The 24483-nt window shown below is 34.9% G+C and overlaps 1 protein-coding gene across 6 annotated transcripts in view; it reads left to right on the top strand.

Annotated features, from left to right (window-relative positions):
* The window catches only part of NIPBL (NIPBL cohesin loading factor), a 135015-nt gene that overhangs the window by 85749 nt on the left and 24783 nt on the right, over positions 1-24483 (top strand). For all 6 annotated transcript variants that reach the window (XM_010395173.4, XM_019283352.2, XM_010395170.4 and 3 more), the window contains 14 exons: positions 5187-5369; positions 9742-9939; positions 10122-10193; positions 10283-10372; positions 11542-11645; positions 13205-13291; positions 15469-15700; positions 16371-16522; positions 17274-17354; positions 18447-18547; positions 19636-19774; positions 19978-20060; positions 21131-21263; positions 22118-22261. In XM_010395173.4, coding sequence (XP_010393475.2) covers positions 5187-5369; positions 9742-9939; positions 10122-10193; positions 10283-10372; positions 11542-11645; positions 13205-13291; positions 15469-15700; positions 16371-16522; positions 17274-17354; positions 18447-18547; positions 19636-19774; positions 19978-20060; positions 21131-21263; positions 22118-22261 — 1799 coding nt within the window. The remainder of the gene's footprint in view (positions 1-5186; positions 5370-9741; positions 9940-10121; positions 10194-10282; positions 10373-11541; positions 11646-13204; positions 13292-15468; positions 15701-16370; positions 16523-17273; positions 17355-18446; positions 18548-19635; positions 19775-19977; positions 20061-21130; positions 21264-22117; positions 22262-24483) is intronic.

Here is a 24483-nt window from a genome sequence, read left to right as displayed (position 1 = left end):
GGGAACCTGGTGGAAATTATATTGTTAAATTTCCACACTAGAGAAAGAATCAGAGATTTTCAGCTTTAACCAGCAACCTCTTCATCAGTTTATAGGCAGTCATGTGGCCCTTTGCACTGCAGTGCTTGAATACTCTTAACAATAGTTAGCTATTTTAGAAGGATGTTTATTTTGTAAACAGCTTCGTAACATAGGGAGTACTTCTATCCTTTCTTTTTTTTTTTCTTTTAGTTCCTTATCTAAAGTACAACCGTATCTGCATGAGTAGTTGCTGTAGATTAAACTTGTGAGTCTCTGCTTTTGTAGCTACAGTGACATGGCTGTTCAGCAAGATAGCAGCACTCTTCTTATGGAATAAGGATCATTTATTTCATTTAGCACAGGTTTGAAGGTTGTTTGGGCTAATTCAGAAAGAAACTGCTTCCCTTCCTGCATGTATATGCCTGACATTAGGGGAAAGCCAGGCTGTAAGCTTTTATTAGATAAGGGAGGAATATCCTTTTTCAAATCCTCAGAGAGGACATATACGGAAGGTGAGCTTGGCCTCTGTGGAATAATAGCAAGACTGGGTATATTAGTCATCAGCAAAATAAGAAAAGTCCAGTAGCAGGTAATGTCTTTTGTGACCAAAAAAGAACAAGAAAAGGACAAAATTGAGCTGCATCCAGTAGGGGCTTATTTTTAATGTCAAAATGAAGACGAGTGACAGTTTTCTAGTATAGAAGTTCAGTGGTCAAACTTCAATTTCTAAATGCTGAGAAATGTGAAGTAAAGATTCATATCCTCACCCCAAACAGGTGGCATTATTTCCCTCTCAGACCCTTGTGTGTTCTTTCATATAATGTCTTCATAGTTGGAAAAACTTAATATGAATTTGCATTAACTGTAGTTTTGCTTATTGCAGACAATTAGCACACAAAAATGGAAAAGATATTTGTTTCCACTGTATTAATTCTCTCTTATAGTTATGAAAGTAGCACTTCAGAGTTTAGATTTCTAACTGTATTTGTAGTTCATAGGAAATTGTACCAAGATCTGATCTAAACTATGCATTTATTTTCCATAGTTTGGAAAGCAAAGATACATCATTACTGAAAAAATAAGAGTTTATTCATGTTGGTTTTGATTTCATGACAGGAACAGCCACTCTGATCCTGGAAAGCTCACCTAAGCATCAGTAAGAATCATCCTCTTTTCCACAGGTGCTTGTTTGAAGTTGTTACACCAAGCCTGGTGAAACTAATGTGAACACAGATTGGTGTGTCAAAAAATAATTGTGCTGTCCATATTGAAAGGACCCAGCAAAAGTCCGTAAGGGTGATCTGCCTGGATCAGGAAGATCTACTTGACTTGCAAAGTCAACACAAAGTGACATTGGATCCTCCTAAAGATTAGATAGGCATAAATATTAGCTAAAGCTGTTCTACAAAGTCGAAGCTGCAAAACACAATACTGAACTGTGACTCAGATCTGTTCTGCTCCATTAGTTTCTTAAACCATATGTGGAGAAGGGAAATACTACATCCTCTAGATATTTATAGAAATCTTTCTACTATACACAGTAAAACCCTGTGAAAAGCTTCCCAGTCTATAATAAAATATGGGAGCTGGCTCACAGACTAATTTCTCACTGAGATTCTCTGTTGATCTTTAAGTGTATTATATTTTGTAAAGAAATGCTTGATGAGAAAACACATTATCTTGAGGGTCAGTGGACATTGAGTAGTAGATCAAGATTCATTAATATCTTTCCTTAGAAACTTTTTGATAATAGCAATCAAGCAAAAACTAGAATTTGTTCTTCGGCAAGTAAGTTGTAGACAGCATTGCATATGTTTGGAGAAGCACTGTAGAAGTGACTGTTCATGTATTCAGTTTGTTGAGATAAATTGTTCTTCTGTGTCCTCCCTTCAGTTTCACCAATGTGGAGTTTGTTAGCATGCTCTTCTTGGCAGTTTGAAAAATAATTTGTTTTGATGGTTCTTTTCTTCTGGGGTTTTTTTTTGGTTGTTTGCTTTCATAGTTGCAACAGCTTTGAACGTATACATAAGTGATATATGAAGAATACAGATGCCTATAGTCCCATTTCAGGCATATTGTGTACACTGATCACACAAATTGCAGAAAATGGGAGTTTTTCCATTGGTGATGACAGTCCTTCAGCAAGATATTTGGGCATTCTATTAGATTATCAAGTAACTTTTTTGTAAAGTTACTTTCTCTTTGCTGTTTAAAAGGCTGTGCATGCTATAGCCAGATGTAACTGATTAAAGTGAAGACATGGAAGTAGGTACTAGGTCTTAGCAAACTTAGCAAAAAAATTGGGAAATTGAAAGTGATTGTACATGGATTTGTAGATTTCAAAGAGATTTGTGTTGTATATTCTATTAATTGTTTTAGGAAAATTTCCCATAAACTGAAAAGACATTAGGTTGTGTTTGTAACTAATTCTTGTTGCCATGTGACTGGATTCTTATGGTGAACTGGATTCTTGTAAGTATTTCTTTACCACCCTGAACAAAAAAATAGTGCCTATATTATAAAATAGAAGATATTAAAGAAGGAATTTAGTAGGATATTTCTAGTGACGTTTGGGCTGCCCTGACTCAAGGTAGCATAATTAATAGAGTAAAGTAAATATTAACAAGCTCTTGACTTGACCAAAAATATCCCTGATTTCCTTCAGAAAGGATGGTAAATCCTTCTCCATGTATATTAGAATTGTTCATATGTGTACAGTCATTCTTAACTCTTTTGTACTGCGTAAGTAAAACTCTATAGATTTGGTTGTTTACAATCCTCAGCAGCTAAGAAAACTGGGCATGTGGTACACTTACTTCAGGGAACATTATGACAAAAAGAAAAACTTCAATGATAGCTTACAGAGAGCTTTATAATAATTCTATTTGTTCTCTTTTCTGCTGTTTCCTACTTGAATAAAGTAAGCTTTACCTATTTCCTAATAAAAGAAAAATGGGTAAGCTTATACTGTAATCTGAAATATCTGTAACAGGAGAGAGTGCAAATCAAGCAGTAGTTGAATTTAGCACTGGAGGAATAGAAACTTGAAACTGTTGAGATGGAAATAAAATTAGTTTTACAAATATTTAAAGTAGTAATTTTTTTCCACTTATGTCTAGTGAATGCTGTGATATTTGATTTATATTTCAAGAATTAGCTCAAAATGAAAAATCAGTGAGAAAAGAAAGCAAGAACAGGTATTCCTAGGAGACGATAGAATAGCCTGTGAGTTTTGTTTGCTGTTTGAGGATAATGCAACTTTTGTTCATTTACTTGTAGCTGCCTTGCAATGTTTTTGTTTGGCCAGATTTACTGTAGACTTTATGCTGTGTGTATAGTCCTGCTGATTTTAATGAAATTGCCAATGGGCATAAAATTGCAAATACTATTAGAGAACCAGGCTTTATGGCACTCTATCAATTTCATCTGTGGAAATTTTCTTAAAGCTTGTATATGTAAATTTTCTGTATTCTGGTTCTGGATGTAAGCTCTTCATGCACTGTATAGGCATACAAAGTATGGGGACACCACTGCTCAGATGCACAGCTCTGCAGCATCCCAACTGGACCTGGCTGTCATCCAGTCAGCTGCTGGTACACACAGAGGAAGTGGTCTACCCATGCTGCCAATACTTCTACCTGTCTGAAGTCAAGTGCACACAAAATTAATTATTAACCAAGAAATATGGCCAACCACACCATGAAATGTTTTACACCATTTTTGAAAGCAATATTGAGAATTTAGGTAGCTTTGGTACATGGTGATTGTATAAGGATGGCAACCTAACACAAATAGGTAACAGTGAACACAATGTGAAGGAAGAAGGGACAACTTTAACTATCACTCTACTTTGTATATGTTTCCCTACATTACTTCAAAACCCCCAATATTTGAAGTTAAATTGTTTTTTAAAATACACTTAAATGAGATGACTTGCAGAATGTATTTTGATGCCAGAATCTCATAGTAAGACTCTTCTAATTCCATTTAAAGATGTTTAAAAAGAGAAATAAAAAAATCCAAATACTTTCTTGCATTAGAAGTTAGGATATTAACACAAAAATGGAAATAAGTTTTAGAAAGTTAGGGTAGTGATGTAGTGAATGCAATTAAAAAGTATATTATCATCCAGAAGTGAGTTTTTGAGGAGGAATATGTGTGTATAGAAATTTGGAAGTGATTTCCTCTCTCAATAAGTATTCATTGGGAAGGAGAGAGGGGTGCTTGTGACAAAAATGTTTCTTCTGTTGCTGGAAAAAGATTAACAGTTTAGTCTGATGACCTGCAAATCTGTGCAATAGGTTCTTCAAAAACTAAAAATAAGACATCAAATAAACAAACCCCAAAGAAATACCTTTGAATTAATTTAGTTTCCTTTTGTCAGTTTGAAAAGTTTTGCCTGCAAATCTCCTTCACTCTGACTGCACATGGGTTTAATCTTGATTTCAAAATGATGAAAATGGTGTGATATTGTCTACTTATTTATCACTGTGTAAAAGAAGCCTGATTTGTGGTTCAGCTAGCTGTTTGTCTGTATTAAATAAAAATGTTTCAATTTTGTTTTGTAAAAAAATCAAGCAAGGATTTGTGTTGCATAATCAAACTACCAGTAGGAGGAAAGAAAAAATCTGGAGCAAAAGTTGGGTTGTCAATGATTTGGTCTTTATTTAGGGATATGACTCCCGAAATTTTGCCACAGGTTGTCCCTCCTTACTGAAAAAGGGTATGTTACTGTTTTGTGTGCACTAATCTATGAATGATGGTAAACAGAAATGTTATTGAGGCACAAAGAATCCGTAATTTACTTATAACTGTTAGAAAACACGATAAATTCAGAGGATGAACTGAAGTAAGACTAAACTTTGTGGACTAGAGCAGGGATATCATTCTACAAAGGTAACTCAAAAGGTGATTCAAAGGTAGTTCACTTATATGACTGACAAAATATTTTATTGAAGGAAATGTGTATGCAATTTATTGTGTTAATTTCTCGTTGTAGTGTGAACTTTAAAAAAAGGCTGTGAAATACCTTCAGGTCTATCTAACTGTGATCTAACTGATTGTTAGTGGTTATCCTGTGAGTGGTTCCAGAGAAGGGATTGTAGTGTTGGGCCCTCTTTTTTATCTTCAGGTTCACATTTGCTCTTCTTACTCTCCACTAATAGGTAGCATAGATCAGTCAGTGTTAAAGGAGTTGCCTCCTGAGCTCCTGGCAGAAATTGAATCCACCATGCCACTTTGTGAACGTGTGAAAATGAACAAGCGCAAACGTAGCACAGTTAATGAGAAACCAAAATATGCTGAAATCAGTTCTGACGAAGACAATGACAGTGAAGAAGCTTTTGAATGTAAGTAGTACATAATTCTGTTCCTTAAGGTAAAAAAGCTAATATTTTGCTTTTACAAAAAGATACACGTTTTTTTAAGTTGACTACCCTAAAACATACAGCCCCAAATTTGCTGTCCTGACTACCTAGCAAAGAACGCTTGTTTTAAAAAAAAAATTACTTGATTACAGTTTGTCACTCAAGATGAAAAGCAGTGAGTTGTTAAATTTATTTTTCTAATTACTTTACTGGAAACTGCTGCCTGTTTTTTTGGTTTGTTTGTTGTTTCTGGTTTTTTTTTTTTTTTTTTGCTTTCAGTTGTACCAGGAAACATTCCTAACCAATCAGATTAAGGAAAATATCCTCTAAAGAAGCACAGAACTTACATACAATTGTATGCAAGGAAAAATTTCACTAAATAAATTTTTGAGTTATTCTTAGTTTTATTGATAAGAAAAGTGAAAGATCCGCTCTTTAATTTTTCTGACATAATTAATTGAGAATCTTACTGCACAGAAGTTTCTTAAAATATTTCTTCTACTATTTCTCTTGTCATATCACTTGAAAAACTGGAGTTGGTCTTGATGGATTCTCAAAATACCATTTCCTGCTGATACTGTTCTTGAATTAACTGTTTTCAAGGGGAGAGAGGAAGCTTCTAGTTAGAATTTTGCTGTGCAACTGAATAAAGTTCCTGAGTAAAAAAAAAATTGTTATTTGCCTCTAAGTTAGGAAGGCATTTCCTACTTGTTGATAAAAGTATGGTTGGTTTGTCTCTATGGTTGTAAGTTAACCAGCAGTGGAAATAAACTCTTAGAACAAAGTGAATCAGTTCTGTCGGAGCTGTGTAGCCATGCAGGACTACAGGAGCCTGAGAAGGAATCTTGCTTATAATGATTTTTTCCCAAGTTTTGCACCTTTGTTTATAGAAACATCTTAATGAACTTCCGTAAAATATAATATTTTGGGGTTTAGTATTTCTTAAGGTCCAAAGGAGAAAAATTTGTTTGTTCAGCTTATTAGTATGTTTCAAGTTCTCATCCAACATATATATACACTGTGTTTTTGCACATGAAAATTATAATACTGATACCTTTGATCTTTATCAAAGAAGCTGAAAAGAATGTCCTGTTTGTTTTCCCTTTTCATTCTAACTGAATAATGCTTCTCTGTGCATGAATGTGATGTCTTGAGGTAAATTGTAATCAGTCTAAATTATGACAAAGGATTAATGATGACTTGCTTCATTCAGGAATTCTATATTCTCTGTTTATCATATCATATCACATCACCTGTTTATGATGTTAATAATTTGGAACAGTGAATTTAAAAAATTAATTAACTAAGCAAAGTTATTTAAGTTGGTTGGGAATGGAGAGAATTGTCAAGAATTTCAAATACCATCATCTATATATTAGCCATAGTGGCTGTTGAAATTCTTAAATACAAAGTAGAAGAAGTTAAGGGAAACTTTCACGGTAATTATATGCCTTGAGGAATCCTAGTTTCATTACATCCACTCAAGAGATCTGGCCATCATTCTAATCAATTCAGTAGTACATCTGGTTTAAAAATAAATTACAGTATTTCTTAAAGAATACTGTAGCACTGAATTAAATTTAAAACAAGACAAAACTATCAAAAGTGAAAGATTTGTGGCAAGTACACTGAATAGATTTGCATTGTTAGAAATACATGTTTTTTAATTATTACGTTTGCCTAAAAATTAACTTAAAAATATGAAATAGTGACTAGTATAGAAAAAGAGAAGTTTCTTTTGTATATTTCATTAAGAAGGGACATGCTGTTAAACTAAATAATGAGAAATTAAAGATTGATGAAGTCATTCTCTTACAGTAACTGCTAAATGTGATATTGCGTAAACGTTTGGAGAATTCAGAAGGAAATTGGGTGTTTATATTCCAAATACTATTTATGTATAAAATCAATCATAACCTTTGAAATGTTATTAATACTTAAATTTTTAGTCAGTTTTATTGATTTCAAAATAAATATTGTAGAGCAGTGATTGTGAATAGCTGTTCCAGTGTTCATGTTATTTGTCTTGTAGAGCTAGCAGAAGTGTAACACATTCTGTTCTGTCATGCAGCATTGGAAATTCTGCCAGAACACAATATTGGAAGTTACGTTTCTTTTGGAAATGTAACTGGGGTCAGAATTCATCCTACAGAGCTTAATGTTACAGATGATTTGTAAACTGTGGATGAAGATCGATCTGCCTTCACAAAACACTGTCTCATGGGGTAAAGGAATAAGTTGTGTAAAGCCTTTTCCCATAAAACTCTTACTTCTCCAGTACATTTACTCCAGGTATCATAGAATGGTTTGGGTTGGAAGTGACCTTAAAGGTCATCTAGTCCCAACCTCCCTGCCACGGTCAGGAATGCCTCATTAGACCAAGTTGCTCAGGGCCCTGTCCAGCCTGGCCTTGAACATTTCCAGGGATGTCTCTTCCATAGCTTCACTGGGCAACCTATTCACTGCGTCACCACCCTCACATAAAGAATTTCTTTCTGCTCTCTAATCTAAACCTACTTTCTTGCAGTTTCAGCTCATTACTGCTTGTCCTATGATTCCATGTCCTTGTAAAATAGTTCACACAGGCTAACCTCTAGAGCCTGTCACAATCCCTCTGGATGGCATACATTCCATCCAGTGCACCACACAGCTCTGTCATCTGCAGCTTGCTGAGGGTGCCCTCAATCCCACTGTCAGTGTCACCAAGATGTTACAGTACTGGCCCCAACACTGAGCCCTGAGGAACACCACTTGTCATTGGTCTCCTTTTGACAATCAAGGCATTGACCGCAACTCTTTGAGTGTGACCATCCAGCCAGTTTCCTACCTACTGAGTGGTCCCAGATGGCCCACCATTTTTTCAGTCACAGTTAACTCTCTCAACCATTTTAGGCAGTGCTTGTACCTCTGCCATCCTGAACATGACTGTACTTTTCCAAAAGCAAGTCTGATCCAGACGCAGTGCAGCTTGAAGCCTGAACTGAGTTATTACATTGAAGACTTGGACCACCTCTGTGCAGGAGTTTTATATTACATTTTTGGAATTTGAAACCTCTAGGGTTCATTGCAAAGTAGAAGTACTCCCTCAGGGTTTTTTTTTTATTAATTCTGATCCTGGGCTGACTATTGACTATAACCTGGTATGTTTCTTAATAAATGAGTTGTGGTAAGAACGTCTCAGTTCAGTTCCAGTTCTGTATAAGTGCTTTGAGCCATTCTGCTCAGAAACAACCTTATATACAGTCATGCCAAGGAGGCTTTGGTAGAGGCACACAATATCAGGACTGTTATATGCAGGTTCACAAGCAGTAGACTGGCAATAAACACTGCCAGTCTAGAATGTGATGTTTTGGAAGTGTTTTGATCTTCTCAGTACAGTCTGTGTTAGACATCTCTTTGGTAACTCAGTTAGCTGATTGTGTTAAAAAAATGGAAAGTTGGCTGATTTCTTGGAGGAAGCTACCTCCTCATCCATTTCCTTTTCTGTTACAACTGAGAACTCTGTCATCTTCAAAGCATACAAGACTTTCTTTCAAAGTAACAGAGAACTGTCATTCTATTCCCCTATTTTATTTCCACCAAATCACTGTATGCAATATTTACTCCAGCTTCTCAACATTCACTTTTTCTGGGCCTGTGTGAAAATTAATTGTAATAATCATCTGTGGTAGAGGCTTGCTGCTTGGCCCAGAATTGTGACTCCAGCTGTCTCCTTTACACAAATTTCCTGCCATATATACCAAGGCAAAATTTTAGTTGTCTTGGCAAAACAGAATATCTTTTAGAAAATAGATTACTAAGTCTCATTGGAACTTGGTGTGTTAGATGGGCAAGGCAATCACTGAACTGGAACATGGACACCCAGTAATAGTCGCAATTTACATAACTGAGGAAATTATCTCAATGTTCTCTTATAAAAGGATGAAACTTATTTTGATTTGTTCCACTTTCCTTACTTCGCTTTTTAAAGGAGAAATGCCCTGTAAATTCATAATTTTAAATGTTTTCTGGTATCTTTTCCAGTTTCAGGCACAGTTTTTGTGTAATTCAAAAGAAAACATTAGAATAAATAATCCATATCAGAATTGAATAATATCAGAAAGAATCTGATAACTTTAGTGTCCGTTTGATTTACAGAACAGCTATGTAAGAGTGTTTGACTTGAGAATCATAGAATCATTTAGGACGTTTATGACCATCAAGTCCAATCATACAACTAATGCTGCAAAGTCCACCATTAGACCATGTCACTCAGCACTACATCTGCACATCTTTTAAATGCTTAAAAGTGTTCCATTTTGAACTATTAAAAGTGTAAGTTTTGTATTTAAAATGAAAATGCATTCATTTCTAGCTTCTCGTAAGAGACACAAAAAGGATAGAGATGAAGCTTGGGAGTATGAAGAACATGACAGAAGAAGTTCTGGTGACCACAGGAGAAGTGGTCATTATCATGAAGGAAGGAGGATTTCTGGTAGTGGCCGTTACCGTAATCGCAGTCCCGATGACTCTGATATGGATGATTATTCTTCTCCTCCTAGCCTCAGTGAGGGTAACTGATCATTATAAAGATTTAATTTTATTCCATACTACTAGTGCTTTTTTGATGAATATGTTAAACATTTTTAAATGGACATAATTACATGCAATATTGAGCACAAGTATAAGAAATGTAAGTAATCCTGTCTTAAGTTTTGAGAAAGTATTTGTTTGACTCCTTATTCTCTCAATTAGTGGCTAGAAAAATGAAGAAAAAAGAAAAACAAAAGAAGAGGAAAGCTTATGAACCTAAACTAACACCTGAAGGTAATTTAAGAAGATTTATTTTTGACAGTTTGTATTTTCTGCTTTATATTTAAGATAGTTGTTTATGAATTTCCCTTTTTTTTCACCAGAAATGATGGATTCTTCAACCTTCAAAAGGTTTACTGCGTCAATAGAGAATATTTTGGAAAATCTGGAAGACATGGATTTTACAGCTTTTGGTAATACATAAATTTTCAAAATGCTTGCCCCAATTAGAAATCCAAGAAGCATTAAAAAAATTGTATTGATATTTTTTAACTTACTTCATGGGGATTTAATTACACATGATACTTGCTAGGGCATACTGGATTTATATGGCTTCCACCGTGAGTGGTGGCCTTTACCTTTCCAATTTCACTTGCCACTGCCTGAAGAAGATCTTCTCTCTGCAGAATCCAAACAGGGCATAAATCATAATGAGTAGTCCCCTTGGAGTGGAAAGGAGACTTCTCTGGGATGTCATTAGGGTGTTGCCTTCTGTCAAACATGTTAGCAAGATGGTTGTCTTGCTAGTAATGTCTGAGGCACATAATTTTACATCTGTTGTGGCCTTTGCCCCAGCAGATCCTGATCATTCAATTCAGACAGCACAGTCCTTGTGAATTTATGGCTGAGACACTGAATCACTTACCTATTTCAGTGGAAAAACAGCCTCCTTAGCTAAGTGTTTGAGGAAATAGTGCATGTTGCCAAAGGTCACTTTCTTTTGAAATGGCTAATGGAATATTCATTAATTTTTTTTCTACCATCTTTGTCACAGGATTAAAACAGGGGAGAGGCATAGTAAACAAATCTTTATAGTTTTTAAAGCTGTAGTGTATGCAACCTTGAACTTAGAAGTGAAGTCATTGCATTGGATCTTTCTGTGTCTGGTAACATGATTTTATTCTAAGGTTAAATACAATTAAGACTCAGATTATTTCAAGGTGCTTAATTTCGTATGTGCTTTTCATCTATTGCTCTTGCCCAGATTTGAACTTTAGGGCTACAATAGTTTAAGATTTGTTTTACTGAATTGAAAATGATGGCACAAATGCTGCAATAAATGGGATTTGCTATTTTAAAAACTTTTAGTTTGTGACTTTCAGAAATGCATGCCTCATATTGGGCTCTCAAATGGTATTTCAGAACCAGTCAGGCTTAACAAGTAGTCGTGGTTTCAACACAACCAAAAGGTGTCATTATCAGTCTTTATTAGATGCTAATTATTTGGAACCATTAGATGCTGGCTATTTGAACAATCAACTCTTTTTAAGTTTTTTCATATTGGAATCAAAGATACTGATTTCCTAGAAGTCTTACTAGAAATATAATTGTTAATTTTTTACATTTTTTTTTCGTCTTAAAGGTGATGATGATGAGATTCCACAGGAATTGCTGCTGGGAAAACATCAGCTTAGTGAGTTGGGTAGTGAATCTGCAAAAATCAAGGCAATGGGCATTATGGACAAGGTACCTCTTCATAATTCAACGTTTTTTGGAACATAAAATATTGATTAACATACAAAAACAAGTTTCCTCTGTAATAACATTGCACCCTCTTCAAGGATGCACAGAACGGAGTAACAGTTGAGCTTCTGCTCGCTTAGCTGAAGTGCTTAGGAAGTTACAACATCCTAACTTACTGTTTCAGAAGTTGAGACATTTTTGTTGAAAGGTCCTCCTCTGTGTCAGTGTTGACTATATGCCAATATGTAACACCTGTGCCAACAGTAAAATCTAAAATAATTAACCTGTTTTCACAAAAGCACATCAACCTATAGGTTTTGCTCCTTTCAGCTGTATTGGAACAGCCACAGTAAATCAGAACCTGCTGGCAAAGTAAAAAGTTCCACCTTTCCTCATGTATGCCATCAGTGCAATGTAGATGTATGATGTCCAGCCAGAAACACAAAACAAAAATCCTTAGAAAATTTACCATGCCAGGTGATAATAAGATTAATTTTCTGTAGACTGCATGCTATGGTTTCTTTGCCATGTTCTTCCCCAGTCAGTTAGAGGACCTTTTGTTGGTGCAGACTTGTTGATGTCACACTTCTAGAAACAGTGTTCGTGATTTCCTTTTATCTTCCTGGAACTATTGGCTTTGGGCAGTCTTATGTTAAACTCTCTGCCTGCACTTCTGTTTATGGAGTGTCTGTGAAACCACTTACTATAATAGTGACTCTGGACTATTCCAAACTTCTTTAATCCAAACTTAAGATATTCTTCCTGGATTTTACTTCAATCTCCCTGCATTCCTTTGTAGTTTGTGGGTGGCATGATTGTTTCTTTCCTTATCGTTCTCACCCTTAACCTCTGTTTCATATTTTTCACACATACATATATACATACACACACATCTACATAAAATCAGTTTTGTTGCTTTCAAAGGTGAATAGTATCTAGATGAGAGAAACTGGCTCTCCTCGAGTTTAATATAGTCCACAAATTATTTAATCAGAATGCTACAGAAGATCATAAAGTTATATTTATATATATTTATATATATATATATAAATATATATACATATATATTTATATAACTTTTATATATAAAGTTATAAAGTGAGTTATATTTACCTTTTTCAACATGCTACTTCTTTGAAGTTAACACTGATATTAAGAATACATTTCCCTTTTACTGTCTTTCGCGGGAATTTATTTCTCCTTGTTCATGCAGTTTGGATTTTCTCCTAATTAAGCTCTCTATGGTCAGTTAGAATTTGTAGATCATACTTGGATTTGGCAGGTTTCTATTTCTAGAAGCAAAAATGTGTAACTACACAACATTAATGACAGTTGAAAAATCTGTTTCTATGGATTTTGCTGCTTGAAAAAGCAGTTTAGTTGTAATCCTAGAATATATTTTACCTGTTTTCGTTATCTGCATTCTCCTTATGCCAAATTGCTTACAATTTAAGTGATTCAGATTGTACAAGCTCTGTCCTTCATTCCTCAATGTTCTTTTCAGCAATTTGGAATCACTATTCTTCCTGCAGTTGTTTGATATGTTTCTTTACTTGTTTTAGCTCTCAACAGATAAAACAGTAAAAGTCCTGAATATTTTGGAGAAGAATATTCAAGATGGATCAAAGCTTTCTACTTTACTTAATCATGTGAGTTTGAAATTTCATAATTCCACACCATTGTGCCGAATAGTTTTCTTCACTTGAGTCCTATTTAGCAATAGGTTCAATACTGTATATGTGTGTGAAAGGGATTTCTGATATAACATGTGTGATTGACATTGCCAAATTTTAATACTTGAAGCAAAATTTAATTACTTAATATTTTTTCAGTACTAATCATGTTTTACTATAGTAGTGATGTATTAAGAGCAATTGTATTTTCTTTTGTTTATTTTAGATATTATAGTTTCATCCTGAAATATTCGTGGTAATTCAGGTGTAATTTGCATTGTTGGACATTTCTTTGCTATGTGTCCTTAAAACATCCCTTAAAAAATGAAAGAAATACTGCAGTTTTCACATGGAGTGTTTCTTTCTCCTGAGCATTAAGGGGGAAGTTTAAGGTTTAAGTGTTCTTACACTGCAAAGTGACAGTTGTCTATGTAAATAAAATTAACATGAAGTTTAATACTATAGGACGTGGGGTTTTTTCCTGGTATACCTAAAACTACTCAAATATTTTGAGGTTTTATGAGGTTGATGTCCTGTATTTCACATTTGATATATTTATTTGTACACTTTCTATTCAAAACAATATTCTAGCAAGATTAGAATTGAGTTTTATAGAAAAAAACTCCTTATGTGTAGAAATAAGAGAGTAATTGTTTATATCAGAAAGGAAGGATTTCAACTAGCAAATGAAAACCAGAGACACATTATTTATACCTAAATACTTTCATCTAGACAGTTTGTAGGGGTTTCAAAGTTTCAGTAAACGGTTCTGTGTCTTTGGCAGTACAAAAAATGCATAAAAAGAAAGTGCTGGTTTACCTGGTCTACTTCACTGTGATGAAATTTTTATGGTAATGATTTTAAAGTGATAATTTTCTTCTAGCTTTTTGAAGTAAAACTCAAAATTATTAAGTTTTCAGTTAATGAAATTGTCCAGTGATTGCAATTCAGAGACAAACTTCGATTAAAAAAAACCAAACAAATTTTAGATTTTTCTTAAAACTATTAAAAATTATTAAAATCATTGTGGCAAAGAAAGCCTCTGCTATGGAGTAAGCTCGCTACTTTTACAGTGCAATGAAGGTATCTTACCTCCATGTCAGTGTATTTTTCAGAGGCAGAGGATGCTTTAATATCCTTTTCATTTCCAAGATTAATTTGGGGAAATTTTTTTCTTTTCTCAAGGTTTCACTTGTGTAAGTAGTAAATTCCTTAAAGCCATTATATCTCAGAAATATGCAGAGAACTCCTGATCTGCAGATTTTTGTTGATTCTATAATTATGTATATCATCTATATAATGCACTGTTCTATTGGTTCAAATTCTCTTACCCCAAAGGCAGAAAGCTGTTACAGTTTCACTGATGTGTAATTTTTACAAGGAAAGTCAACCGTGTTGAACTATGGTGGTTTCATACAGGTAGTAAATTAGAGCCCTTTTCTCTGGAGGCTCTGTGTGTGCCAGAGAAGCTATGAGAAATTCTACCTAGCTTTGCTGTAGTAATGTTGCTACAATATTTAAGTAGTGCTGGATGGTCGTAATTAACCTCATGTATGTTTGGTTTAGTAGCTTATACAAGCACAGTAATATAGAGACTCAATAGCCTATGGTATCTGAATGGACATATTTGATAAGACATACTTTAAACCTGTTGATAATAGATGGGTTGGTCTATGAAGCAAGAAAGTTGTGTACTTACAGATTTCATGTGACTTGCAACAGTCTTTTTGTGTAAGAATTCCCTCTAGTGGCAGAAATCAGATGGATCAAAGCAGCAAGTGGTGCCAGTGAAGAAAACACCAAATGAAGGAATTAGATTTTGCTTAATGTACAGTGGTCTTAAATAGAGCATGTAGCAGTCTTCCCTCATAGTGCTTCCCAATGAGACACAGAAAGTTCTTTGTATTCTAGCAGACGAATACAGAATACAGGACTTTGAAGACGTGTAGCTTAGGGAGGCATTACAAACATGTTACTAGTAAAACAAATATTACTTGATTTTTAAGACAAATTATTTTGGTATGAAAAAGAAAATACAATATTTTATATAGGCGTGTTTGTAAGCATATTAAGGTAATTGTTTCTTTTTTTTACTTGGTGAGAATAAAAATTTTACTTCTTATTCATGCTCTCCTGTGTTTCTTGCCTTGCAGAATAATGACACTGAAGATGAGGAGAGATTATGGCGAGATCTTATTATGGAAAGAGTGACAAAATCTGCTGATGCGTGTCTTACTGCTATCAATATTATGACATCACCAAATATGCCTAAAGCTGTATATATTGAGGACGTCATAGAAAGAGTTATTCAGTACACAAAATTTCATTTGCAAAACACTCTCTATCCTCAGTATGATCCTGTGTATAGAGTGGATCCTCATGGTGGTTAGTATGCTAAGAAATCTTTCCATATTAAAAGCTATAAAAATTTCATCTACTGTATGATGATGTAAATGATACGAGTTTCTGGAATAAGATTTTTATATGCAACTTTTATACTGATAATTCTTTCTTATCACATTCAACATCCTGAATTAATGCACTGTGTTAGTCTGAGGATGATGTAACATAGAATAAAAGAACAATTAAATTTGTCATCTGAAGAACTTAGTCGTATAGCACCTTGGTTTACTGCAACAATGTCAATGTAACCAAAGTATCTAGGATAAAGTATTTAGAAGTTTGAAGTTCAACTTTTGTGTATAGTTATTATAGGTAGGAATAAGTAATTTCACAGTCATAATCTCCATGTATATAATGATTTGTTTCAGGGAAAACTATTTAGCTTCTAGCCTCTTGTTTTCATGTACACACCTACAGATGCATGACTCCAATTTCAAGAACCTTTCTAAAAACCTCAGGTCCAGAATTTAGAGTAATTATGAAAAATAATTATCATGTGAAATTCTTGTTTTCCCACTGACGCTACTAAGTAGTTTTTCTAAATTGCTTTTGCAAAGCTGTAGTTGTTTTGGGGGCACTCTTTGAGGAAGATCATCTTTCTAGTATTTGAAACACTGAAAACATTAATGAATATATATATTTTATTTTATAGGTGGTGTTCTAAGTTCAAAAGCAAAACGTGCCAAGTGTTCAACCCACAAGCAAAGAGTTATAGTGATGTTGTATAACAAAGTTTGTGACATTGTCAGCAGCTTGTCAGAGTTGCTAGAGATACAGCTTCTCACTGATACAACTATTCTTCAGGTAGGTTTTTTCAGAATTCCTGTCCAAAAATGTTAGCTTTGCTTTTCCTAGAGTGAATGTAAAGTATGATTGTCTCAGTGACATGAAGTCTGTAGTCAGTACAAGCTTTTGAATTCTTAACATCAGAGTGACTAGTTTGTTGTGTAGTATGTCGTCTGCATCTTCTCTTGTACACTTAAGAAAAGTTTAACTTGACTGTATTCAAGTATAGAGTAGCAGAATCATTTACACTGGAAAAGATCCTTAAGAACATCAAGTCTAAACTGCCTAGTGCACCACTAAACCACATCCTTAAACATCATATCTGCATGTCTTTCAAATACCTACGGGGATATTGGCTGAACTGCTTCCATGGGCAGCCTGTTCCCATCCTTGACAACCCTTTCCATGAATAATTTTTTCTTAAAATCCAATCTAAACCATGCCTGGCACAATTCATGGCCTATTTCCTTTGTTTTATCACTTGTTAGCTGGAAGATGAGACCAACCTCACCTGGCTGCACCCTCCTTTCAGGGAGTTGTAGAGGATTATAAGGCTTCCCCGACCCTCCTTTTCTCCATGATAAGCGGCCTGATAATACCCCCTCAGCCACTCCTCATAAGACCTGTGCCCTAATTCAATAACTATTTTAAAATAATATGAAGTAATGGTTGAATGCCTTACCTGCCGAATTAATAACCTGCTTGTGAAACTGCATGAATACCAGTTTGTTAGTCAGATATACTTAAAAAAACTTCTTTCCATTAATAGGTGTCATCGATGGGAATAACACCTTTCTTTGTAGAAAATGTCAGTGAGCTACAGTTATGTGCCATCAAATTAGTGACTGCAGTAAGTACTTTTTAATTTATGTGTGCATGTGCCTGTACTTCTGAGAATTCTTAGGACATTTACATAGGCTGTATTTTTTCTCTGGTAGAGAATTGGAGTGTAGAATTAATGTTATTCTTGCACATTTTTACAGCTTGATATCATAATATAGAAACAGTATTATATCTACCTGAGCTGCTCCTATTTGTAGAGAACTTATAGAAAGAAATTGCCTACTTCAAGAAAAAAGCTTCTCAGTTTTGGTTGTTATTTAAACACAAACTCCTTCCTCTTGCCTGTCCCTTTTTTTATCGTAAGAAATCTTTTTTTTTGTAATCTTAAATCTTAACTGTGTGGCTTTCCTTGTTTCCTGTGTTAAGATTTGAAATTATGCAATAAGGCATAGAACTAGTATGGTATTTCTGTATAATAGAATAAATTCTTTTCCTCAGAACAGGTGACTATATGAAAAAGTCACAGGACAGGTAAAGTATTATTTCAGGAAAAATGTAGTGGAATACAAATGTCCTTGTTCAAGTGGGAGCTTTCCATCTTTGTAAGGATTATATACTTCAGTATTCTGCCCGAACAAAAGGGGAGGCAAAATCAGCAGTCCTGACCCTGTAAATTGAAAGAATATGTCATGTCAGGCAAGCATTTAAGCCTGGCATATAAAGTAAAACTGTTTTCTCAAATGTACTCTGCAACCTACCTGTGTTCATGTTAATTGTGTTACCCCAGTTTTTCTTTGTACTGAGAGAAAGAAATACAAAGTCCAAAAACTCAGTATTATACTGTTTGACTTTATAGTGTGTTATATCATCGGCAAAAATTTTTTAAATAGGAGGTATTTTCAAGACCTGTTACACATTTATGTTACATAAGGATTTTTTTTAAATCTATATTTGGAAAAGTTTTTATGTATTTTATAAAGAAATGCTTGAATTGAGAAAGCATTCAATTAAAAATCCATTAAAAATAAGGTGAATTATAATTTATTAAAGTGTCATGTGAAGTGTATGCTGTCATGTATAATTATTTACAATATATTTCAAAAGCAATATTTTATGTAACAATAAATCATTGTCTAATAATCCTGTAACTATTAAATAGGTGTTTTCCCGGTATGAAAAACACAGACAGCTAATTCTAGAAGAAATTTTCACTTCCCTTGCGAGACTACCAACTAGCAAGAGGAGTTTGAGAAACTTCAGGTAACTTCTGACATAAATTAATAACTGGTAGGCTGTAGCTTGTACAGTTTTGTAGATGTAGGATTTTAGGCTTCATTGATAACTACACTGAAAATGTGAATGTAGCTGCACTTTTTACAGGTTGAGATTTCAAAACAAATTGTTTGACAAATGTCTTGTAATAATTGCTGGGCTTTATGCTATCACTTTAGTCGCTATTTACAAAAATAATTGAAATATCTTTTTATTTTTCTCACTAAGAATGTGAATGGGTGTAATGTTAGCATGTGTTGAGAATTATTTTTTGTTGGTCAATTCTTTAATTCTGTTTGTATGGAGTTACATAATTTCTTCATTGTTAAATCTTTATAGGAAAATTCTGTCTGAATTTCTTTGAGGGTACACTCAGAGCACCCTTTTCAGGAAGAGAATCAGTTTCATATTCATATCATCTCATATGTCAGAGTTTACCACCTTTTCATGCTGTTAAGCTTAGCAATAGGTGGTACTGGTATATGTATGGGCAGTAAACTCATACTTTTTCTGAGCTTATGTTAGGGAAAAACAGACTTCTTACCAACTTAAGACAGTTGCCTGCTGAAGTTTGTACTCAGCTATGCTGCTGCAGATTATTGTAGGTGTAGCTGTTGTACAAGTCAGTCCAGGTCATGGTCATTTATTTTCTGTTGTTTAAATGTCCCCTACACATTTCACAGATGTTAAATATTACGGAAAAATTATTATGGCAGCAGTTCAGTATGTTTTGTTGTGTTGGAGAGGACATGGTATTATACATAATAAGCTTATTATTACGTATTTTAGTGGTGTATTAGGTGTTTGATTTAGTAAATATTCCTGTGGCTTTTTCAGCTAATGAACTGTGTGCTGTTTCATTTCACCTCTTCTGTGCAAGAGCAATACTTCCTGGTTTTGTTAGATCAAATGTTACACTGCATAAAAATAAGCAAATTACTAGATAAATGTCTATAATGTAGATTTCTTGCTGTGGTAATAATTTTTGAAAGGTACTGCTTAGGAACAAAAAATTTTCTTGTGTTTTGTCCTTTTTGTTTCATTTTAGTGTTAATACTGTCTTTTCTTATTAACAGGTTAAATAGCAGTGACACTGATGGAGAGCCCATGTACATTCAGATGGTAACAGCACTAGTTCTGCAACTTATTCAGTGTGTGGTGCACTTACCATCAGCAGAAAAGGATTCTAATTCAGAGGAGGAATCAAACAAGAAAGTAAGATATTTTAAAAAGCCATTTTTATGTGCGTGCAGAAATTACTTATGTGCGTTCGTAGGTATAATACGTTATTACACTGCTCTAGTAATCAAATATTATAATTTTATGTCTGCTGTAATTTTTTGATGCATGAAAAATGCTGATCTGGAAATTATAGATCTATGCTAAAATAATAGACAAATGTATCTTGTTATTTTTAGGTGGATCAAGATGTGCTTATTACTAACTCATATGAAACAGCCATGAGAACAGCACAAAACTTCCTTTCTATTTTCCTTAAGAAGTAAGTACTGTTGCATTCTTTAGTGTATTGATGAAACCAACTCCAAATGAATATTTCAGGACAAACCTGACCACTGAACAGTGATAAATACCTATTCATAAAGTTGTTTTTAATAATATATTTTATAGATGCCTAAGAGAGCTTCTTGCCTAGACAAAAAGTTTATAGAAGAGAAATTCTGCAGAGTGTTCTTCATACATTTAAGAATCTGTCTCACAGTTCATGTAGGATTCCTTTATTGCATGTCTGTTACTTATCTGAAGCCTGAAAGAGAAGGCTGAGCAAATATTTAAGTGGTGAAACCATATTGATTCAGTCATCAGATATAAAAAAACCTAAAAATTACTTTCATTTAGCTAAAGTTAGGAATGTCAGTTGCTCAAAAAGGAATAAAAAATGTACCTGAATTAACCATAGGATTGCAAAGAGTAAGTCTTTAGGTTTTTTATTGTATTAATTTCTACACTTAATGCTGAAAAGCTATTTAATAAGCCATCTAGCAATTGCATGCTTCTGATGTTAAACTTAGGGATGAAAAGTCCAAAAGTATCAGGTATGTTAACTTTTGGGGTTTTGGTTTGTTGTTGGTTTTTTTTTTGGTTTTTGTTTTTTTTTTTTTGCATTGACTGGAACCTTTGTGAAGCATAATACTAAGATGTCTTATCACTATCAGATAAATGAAACCAAGCTTAAAGAATATAAACATTCCAACTCTTAAATATCCTACTCTAGCTTCATTTTTGTAATTCTACCTACTTTTTCTGTACAAGTTAATGCAGACTTCAATGCAGAGCAAAAAATAAAAAAATCTTAGGAACAAAATTCTACTATCATGTATTAGCTGCTTTATTTCCAGTGCAACTGGAAAAGTTGCACTTTTTAAAGGTATTTTTAAGCTATTTTTCTGCAAATGAATAAAACAAATTTTCTGCTAGTATTTCAGATTTGTTTTCTTGGAATTGCATAAAACTGTTTTTTCTGATTAAACATAGGATTACTTCTGTTTACATTAGAAGAAAACCATATGTGGCTGTTAAATTCACTTACAAAAAGCATTTTCTTTTCAACAGGTGTGGCAGTAAACAAGGGGAAGAAGATTACAGGCCACTGTTTGAGAACTTTATTCAAGATCTTCTTTCAACAGTCAATAAACCAGAATGGCCAGCTGCAGAGTTGCTACTTAGCTTATTAGGAAGGCTATTGGTAAGGAATTCTTGGTTTTAACTATATGAATTCATTTCTTATTACAATGAAGACTTGTTTATTTCAGCATATATCACTACTATGTAATACCTAAATAATAAAATTTTGGTTAGAGGATCACTCATAAAGAGCTTGTTAAAAATTGTATGTATAGTTTCTCGTGGAAGTCCAGTTCCATTAGTTGATTACATTTTCAACATAAAAAAGTGTCATTGCATAGCATCTAAGAAGTGCATATATTTCTTTGGAGTAAAGTCAGCCTAATAGCTGTAATTATACATATTAAATATCTTCTCTGGACTATTCCCTTAGCACAGAACCAACTAAGAAAATAACTGAGTGGTTTGGTTTTTTACAACTACAACAAGTGCTTATGACATTCTAGAGAATGGGAATGTTTTTGTTTGTGTGTTTTTTGAGTGTTGCTCTTAAGTATTATAATGTAATTAACACAGTAATTTGAGCTGCTTCTTGAAAAAATATTGTATGGTCCTGTTCTTGGTATAATGTAGCTTTATGTTATGTGAATAATGAGGAGGTAGCAGTATGGTGCTACATAAGGTGCACTTATGGCTGCTGTTGAAGATCTGCTGTGCTAGTTGTCCAGTTTGTTTAATGAAAATACATATTTTAAAAAACTCTAACAGACATATTTAGAGAGAGAGAGAGAGACCCAATAAAGAAAGAAGCATTAATATAAAGTAAGTAATGTGTGTGTGATATAATAGTAAATTACATATTTTTATGCAATATGGAAGTTGGGTGGAAGTTTTAATAAGGTAAAGCAATCTTTTGTGAGAAGAATATCAGTGGCATAAATATTTATTTTTAAATGTCTATTCTGCTTTTCTTAGGTTCACCAGTTCAGTAATAAATCTACAGAAATGGCATTAAGAGTTGCATCACTTGACTATCTTGGAACTGTAGCAGCAAGACTGAGGAAAGATGCAGTCACTAGCAAAATGGATCAAGGATCTATAGCCAGAATCCTCAAACAGGTGCGAGAGACATCCATGGCAGCCGGATGGAAATCTATCCATTCAAATATTTGAAATTTTTAAATATACTTGAAGAATTGACATGATGGAGAATCAGTCTTCATTCACTGTTTAGGTTTCTGAATCAAATATACACAATTTATAAGTATCACATATGTTAGCTCATGTCTTCCTTGCACCATTTCTGTAGTGATCGTATAAATCAATTTATTACAGTGGTTAGCCAGTTTTCTTGTGACAATACTGAGGAAATCATGGAGCAACAGTTGGCTTCTGTCTTAAGAGGCCTTAAAGATACATATGAACCTGCATTTGCTGTTGCAAAGTGGAACCTGAGCTTCTGATGCTCAAATACATGCTTTAGAGAGTTAATCTATTAGTCTTGTACGGTTAGTTTTTATGTGGTGTAATTTGAGGGTTTGGGGGGGTTTTGGTGTTTTTTACTGAACTTGCATATGTGTTTGAGTGGGTTGATGCTGGCCAGATACCAGGCCCCCACCCAAGCTGCTCTCCCTCCTCTCTGCAGCTGGACAAAGGGGAGAAAATTTAATGAATGGTTCACGGTTTGAGATAAGGACCAGGAGAGATCACTCACCAAATATTGTCGTGGGCAAAACGGGATCAACTTAGAGATACGAAGGGAATTTTCTACTAACCAAATCAGAGCATGATAATGAGAAGTAGCATAAGCCCTTAAAAACACCTTTCCCACCCTGTTCCCTCCTTCCCAGCTCTACCTCCTACCCCAGCAGTGCAATGAGACAGGGAATGAGGGTTGTGGTCAGTTCATCACCCAGGGCTTCTCTCACCAGTGAGGGAGAGGAGTCATTCCCCTGCTGCACTGTGGGGTCCCTCCCACTGGAGACAGTTCTCCATGAATTTCTCCAGCATTGCTCCATCCCACGAGCAACAGCTCCCTGCAAATGCTGCAATGTGAGTCCATCCCATGGGCACCAGTCCCCCTCACACTGCTGCAGCAGTGGGTCACTGTTCCACGGGTGCAGTCCTTCAAGGACAGGCTGCTCCAGCCTGGGAGCTGGGCCCCTCTCCCTGGGTCTCCTGTGGGCTCTCAGGCACCCACCTGCTCTGGGGTGGGGCTCATCCCCGGGCTGCAGGGGCACAGCTGCCTCACCATGGGCTGCACCAGGGACTGCAGAGGAATCCCAGTTCCAGTGCCTGGAGCATCTCCTCCCATTCCTTCTCCACTGACCTTGGTGTCTGCAGGGCTGTTTCTCTCACGTGTTCTCACCCCACTTTTCTCTGGCCACCATTACATCTGCACAATAACTTTTTTTCTTTCTTCTTGAGTACATTACCACAGAGACATTACCGCCATTTCTAATTGGCCCAGCCTTGGCCAGCAGCACCTCCATCTTTGGAGCCACCAGGGACTGGCTCTGCTGGACATGGAAGCAGCTTCTCACAGAAGCCACCCTTGTAGCCCCCCCAATACTAAAACCAGGCCATGCAAAGTCTTTCATTAGAGAGTGCATATTTGGATTTCTGCTAATGCTGCTCAAAATCTGCAGGGGTGGCCACATATGCTAAAGCAGTGTATGCATTTGGGCTCTATACAGTACATAATATAAGAAAATCTCGTGTCCCATGTGTCCTTTTAAAAATGGGGACTTCCGTATTTCTTATGGACACTATACATTTCTCTCTGAACTAACTGTTCTCAGGATTTCCCTTTCACTTCCCTGAAAAGATTACAGATCTATTACATTTACTTTATAATGACCATTAGATTTATATTGAAGGAAAAACTTCACAGGCATTCAGTTAAAGAATTGAAGTCACCTACTCCTTTATGAGGCTGATTCTTCCCATAATTTTTTTCAATTAGAAAATTCTACAACATACATTGTCAAATATTTATGTCCATGGCATAATATAATTTATACTTCTATATACTAAGGGATTATAATTCTGCACTGTTGACAGTGATTCTGACAATTTTACATTATACTTAGTGAGGAAGTATTTTAGAAGAATCCTTTTCTCTTTTGTTATCCTCAGAAGTTGTAATAGTATTGAAAAATATCCTAGAAAGATTTATACCTGAGCAGTGACCTGAATTTTTCTGTTTGGTTTTGGGTTTTTGCGGGATCAGGTAGTTGCTAGGCATTGGCGTCTGCAGAAAATAAAATTGCTGTGGGCAGTAGGGTGATAAAAATATTTCTTTCAGTTTCTCAGGAGACCTAACATCAGTGGTAGACAGT

Source organism: Corvus cornix, chromosome Z (assembly GCF_000738735.6).
Source record: "Corvus cornix cornix isolate S_Up_H32 chromosome Z, ASM73873v5, whole genome shotgun sequence".
Classification (NCBI taxonomy): Eukaryota; Metazoa; Chordata; class Aves; order Passeriformes; family Corvidae; genus Corvus; species Corvus cornix.
The sequence above is the reverse complement of the archived record's forward strand: the minus strand, read 5'-3'. Positions and strand labels throughout refer to the sequence as shown.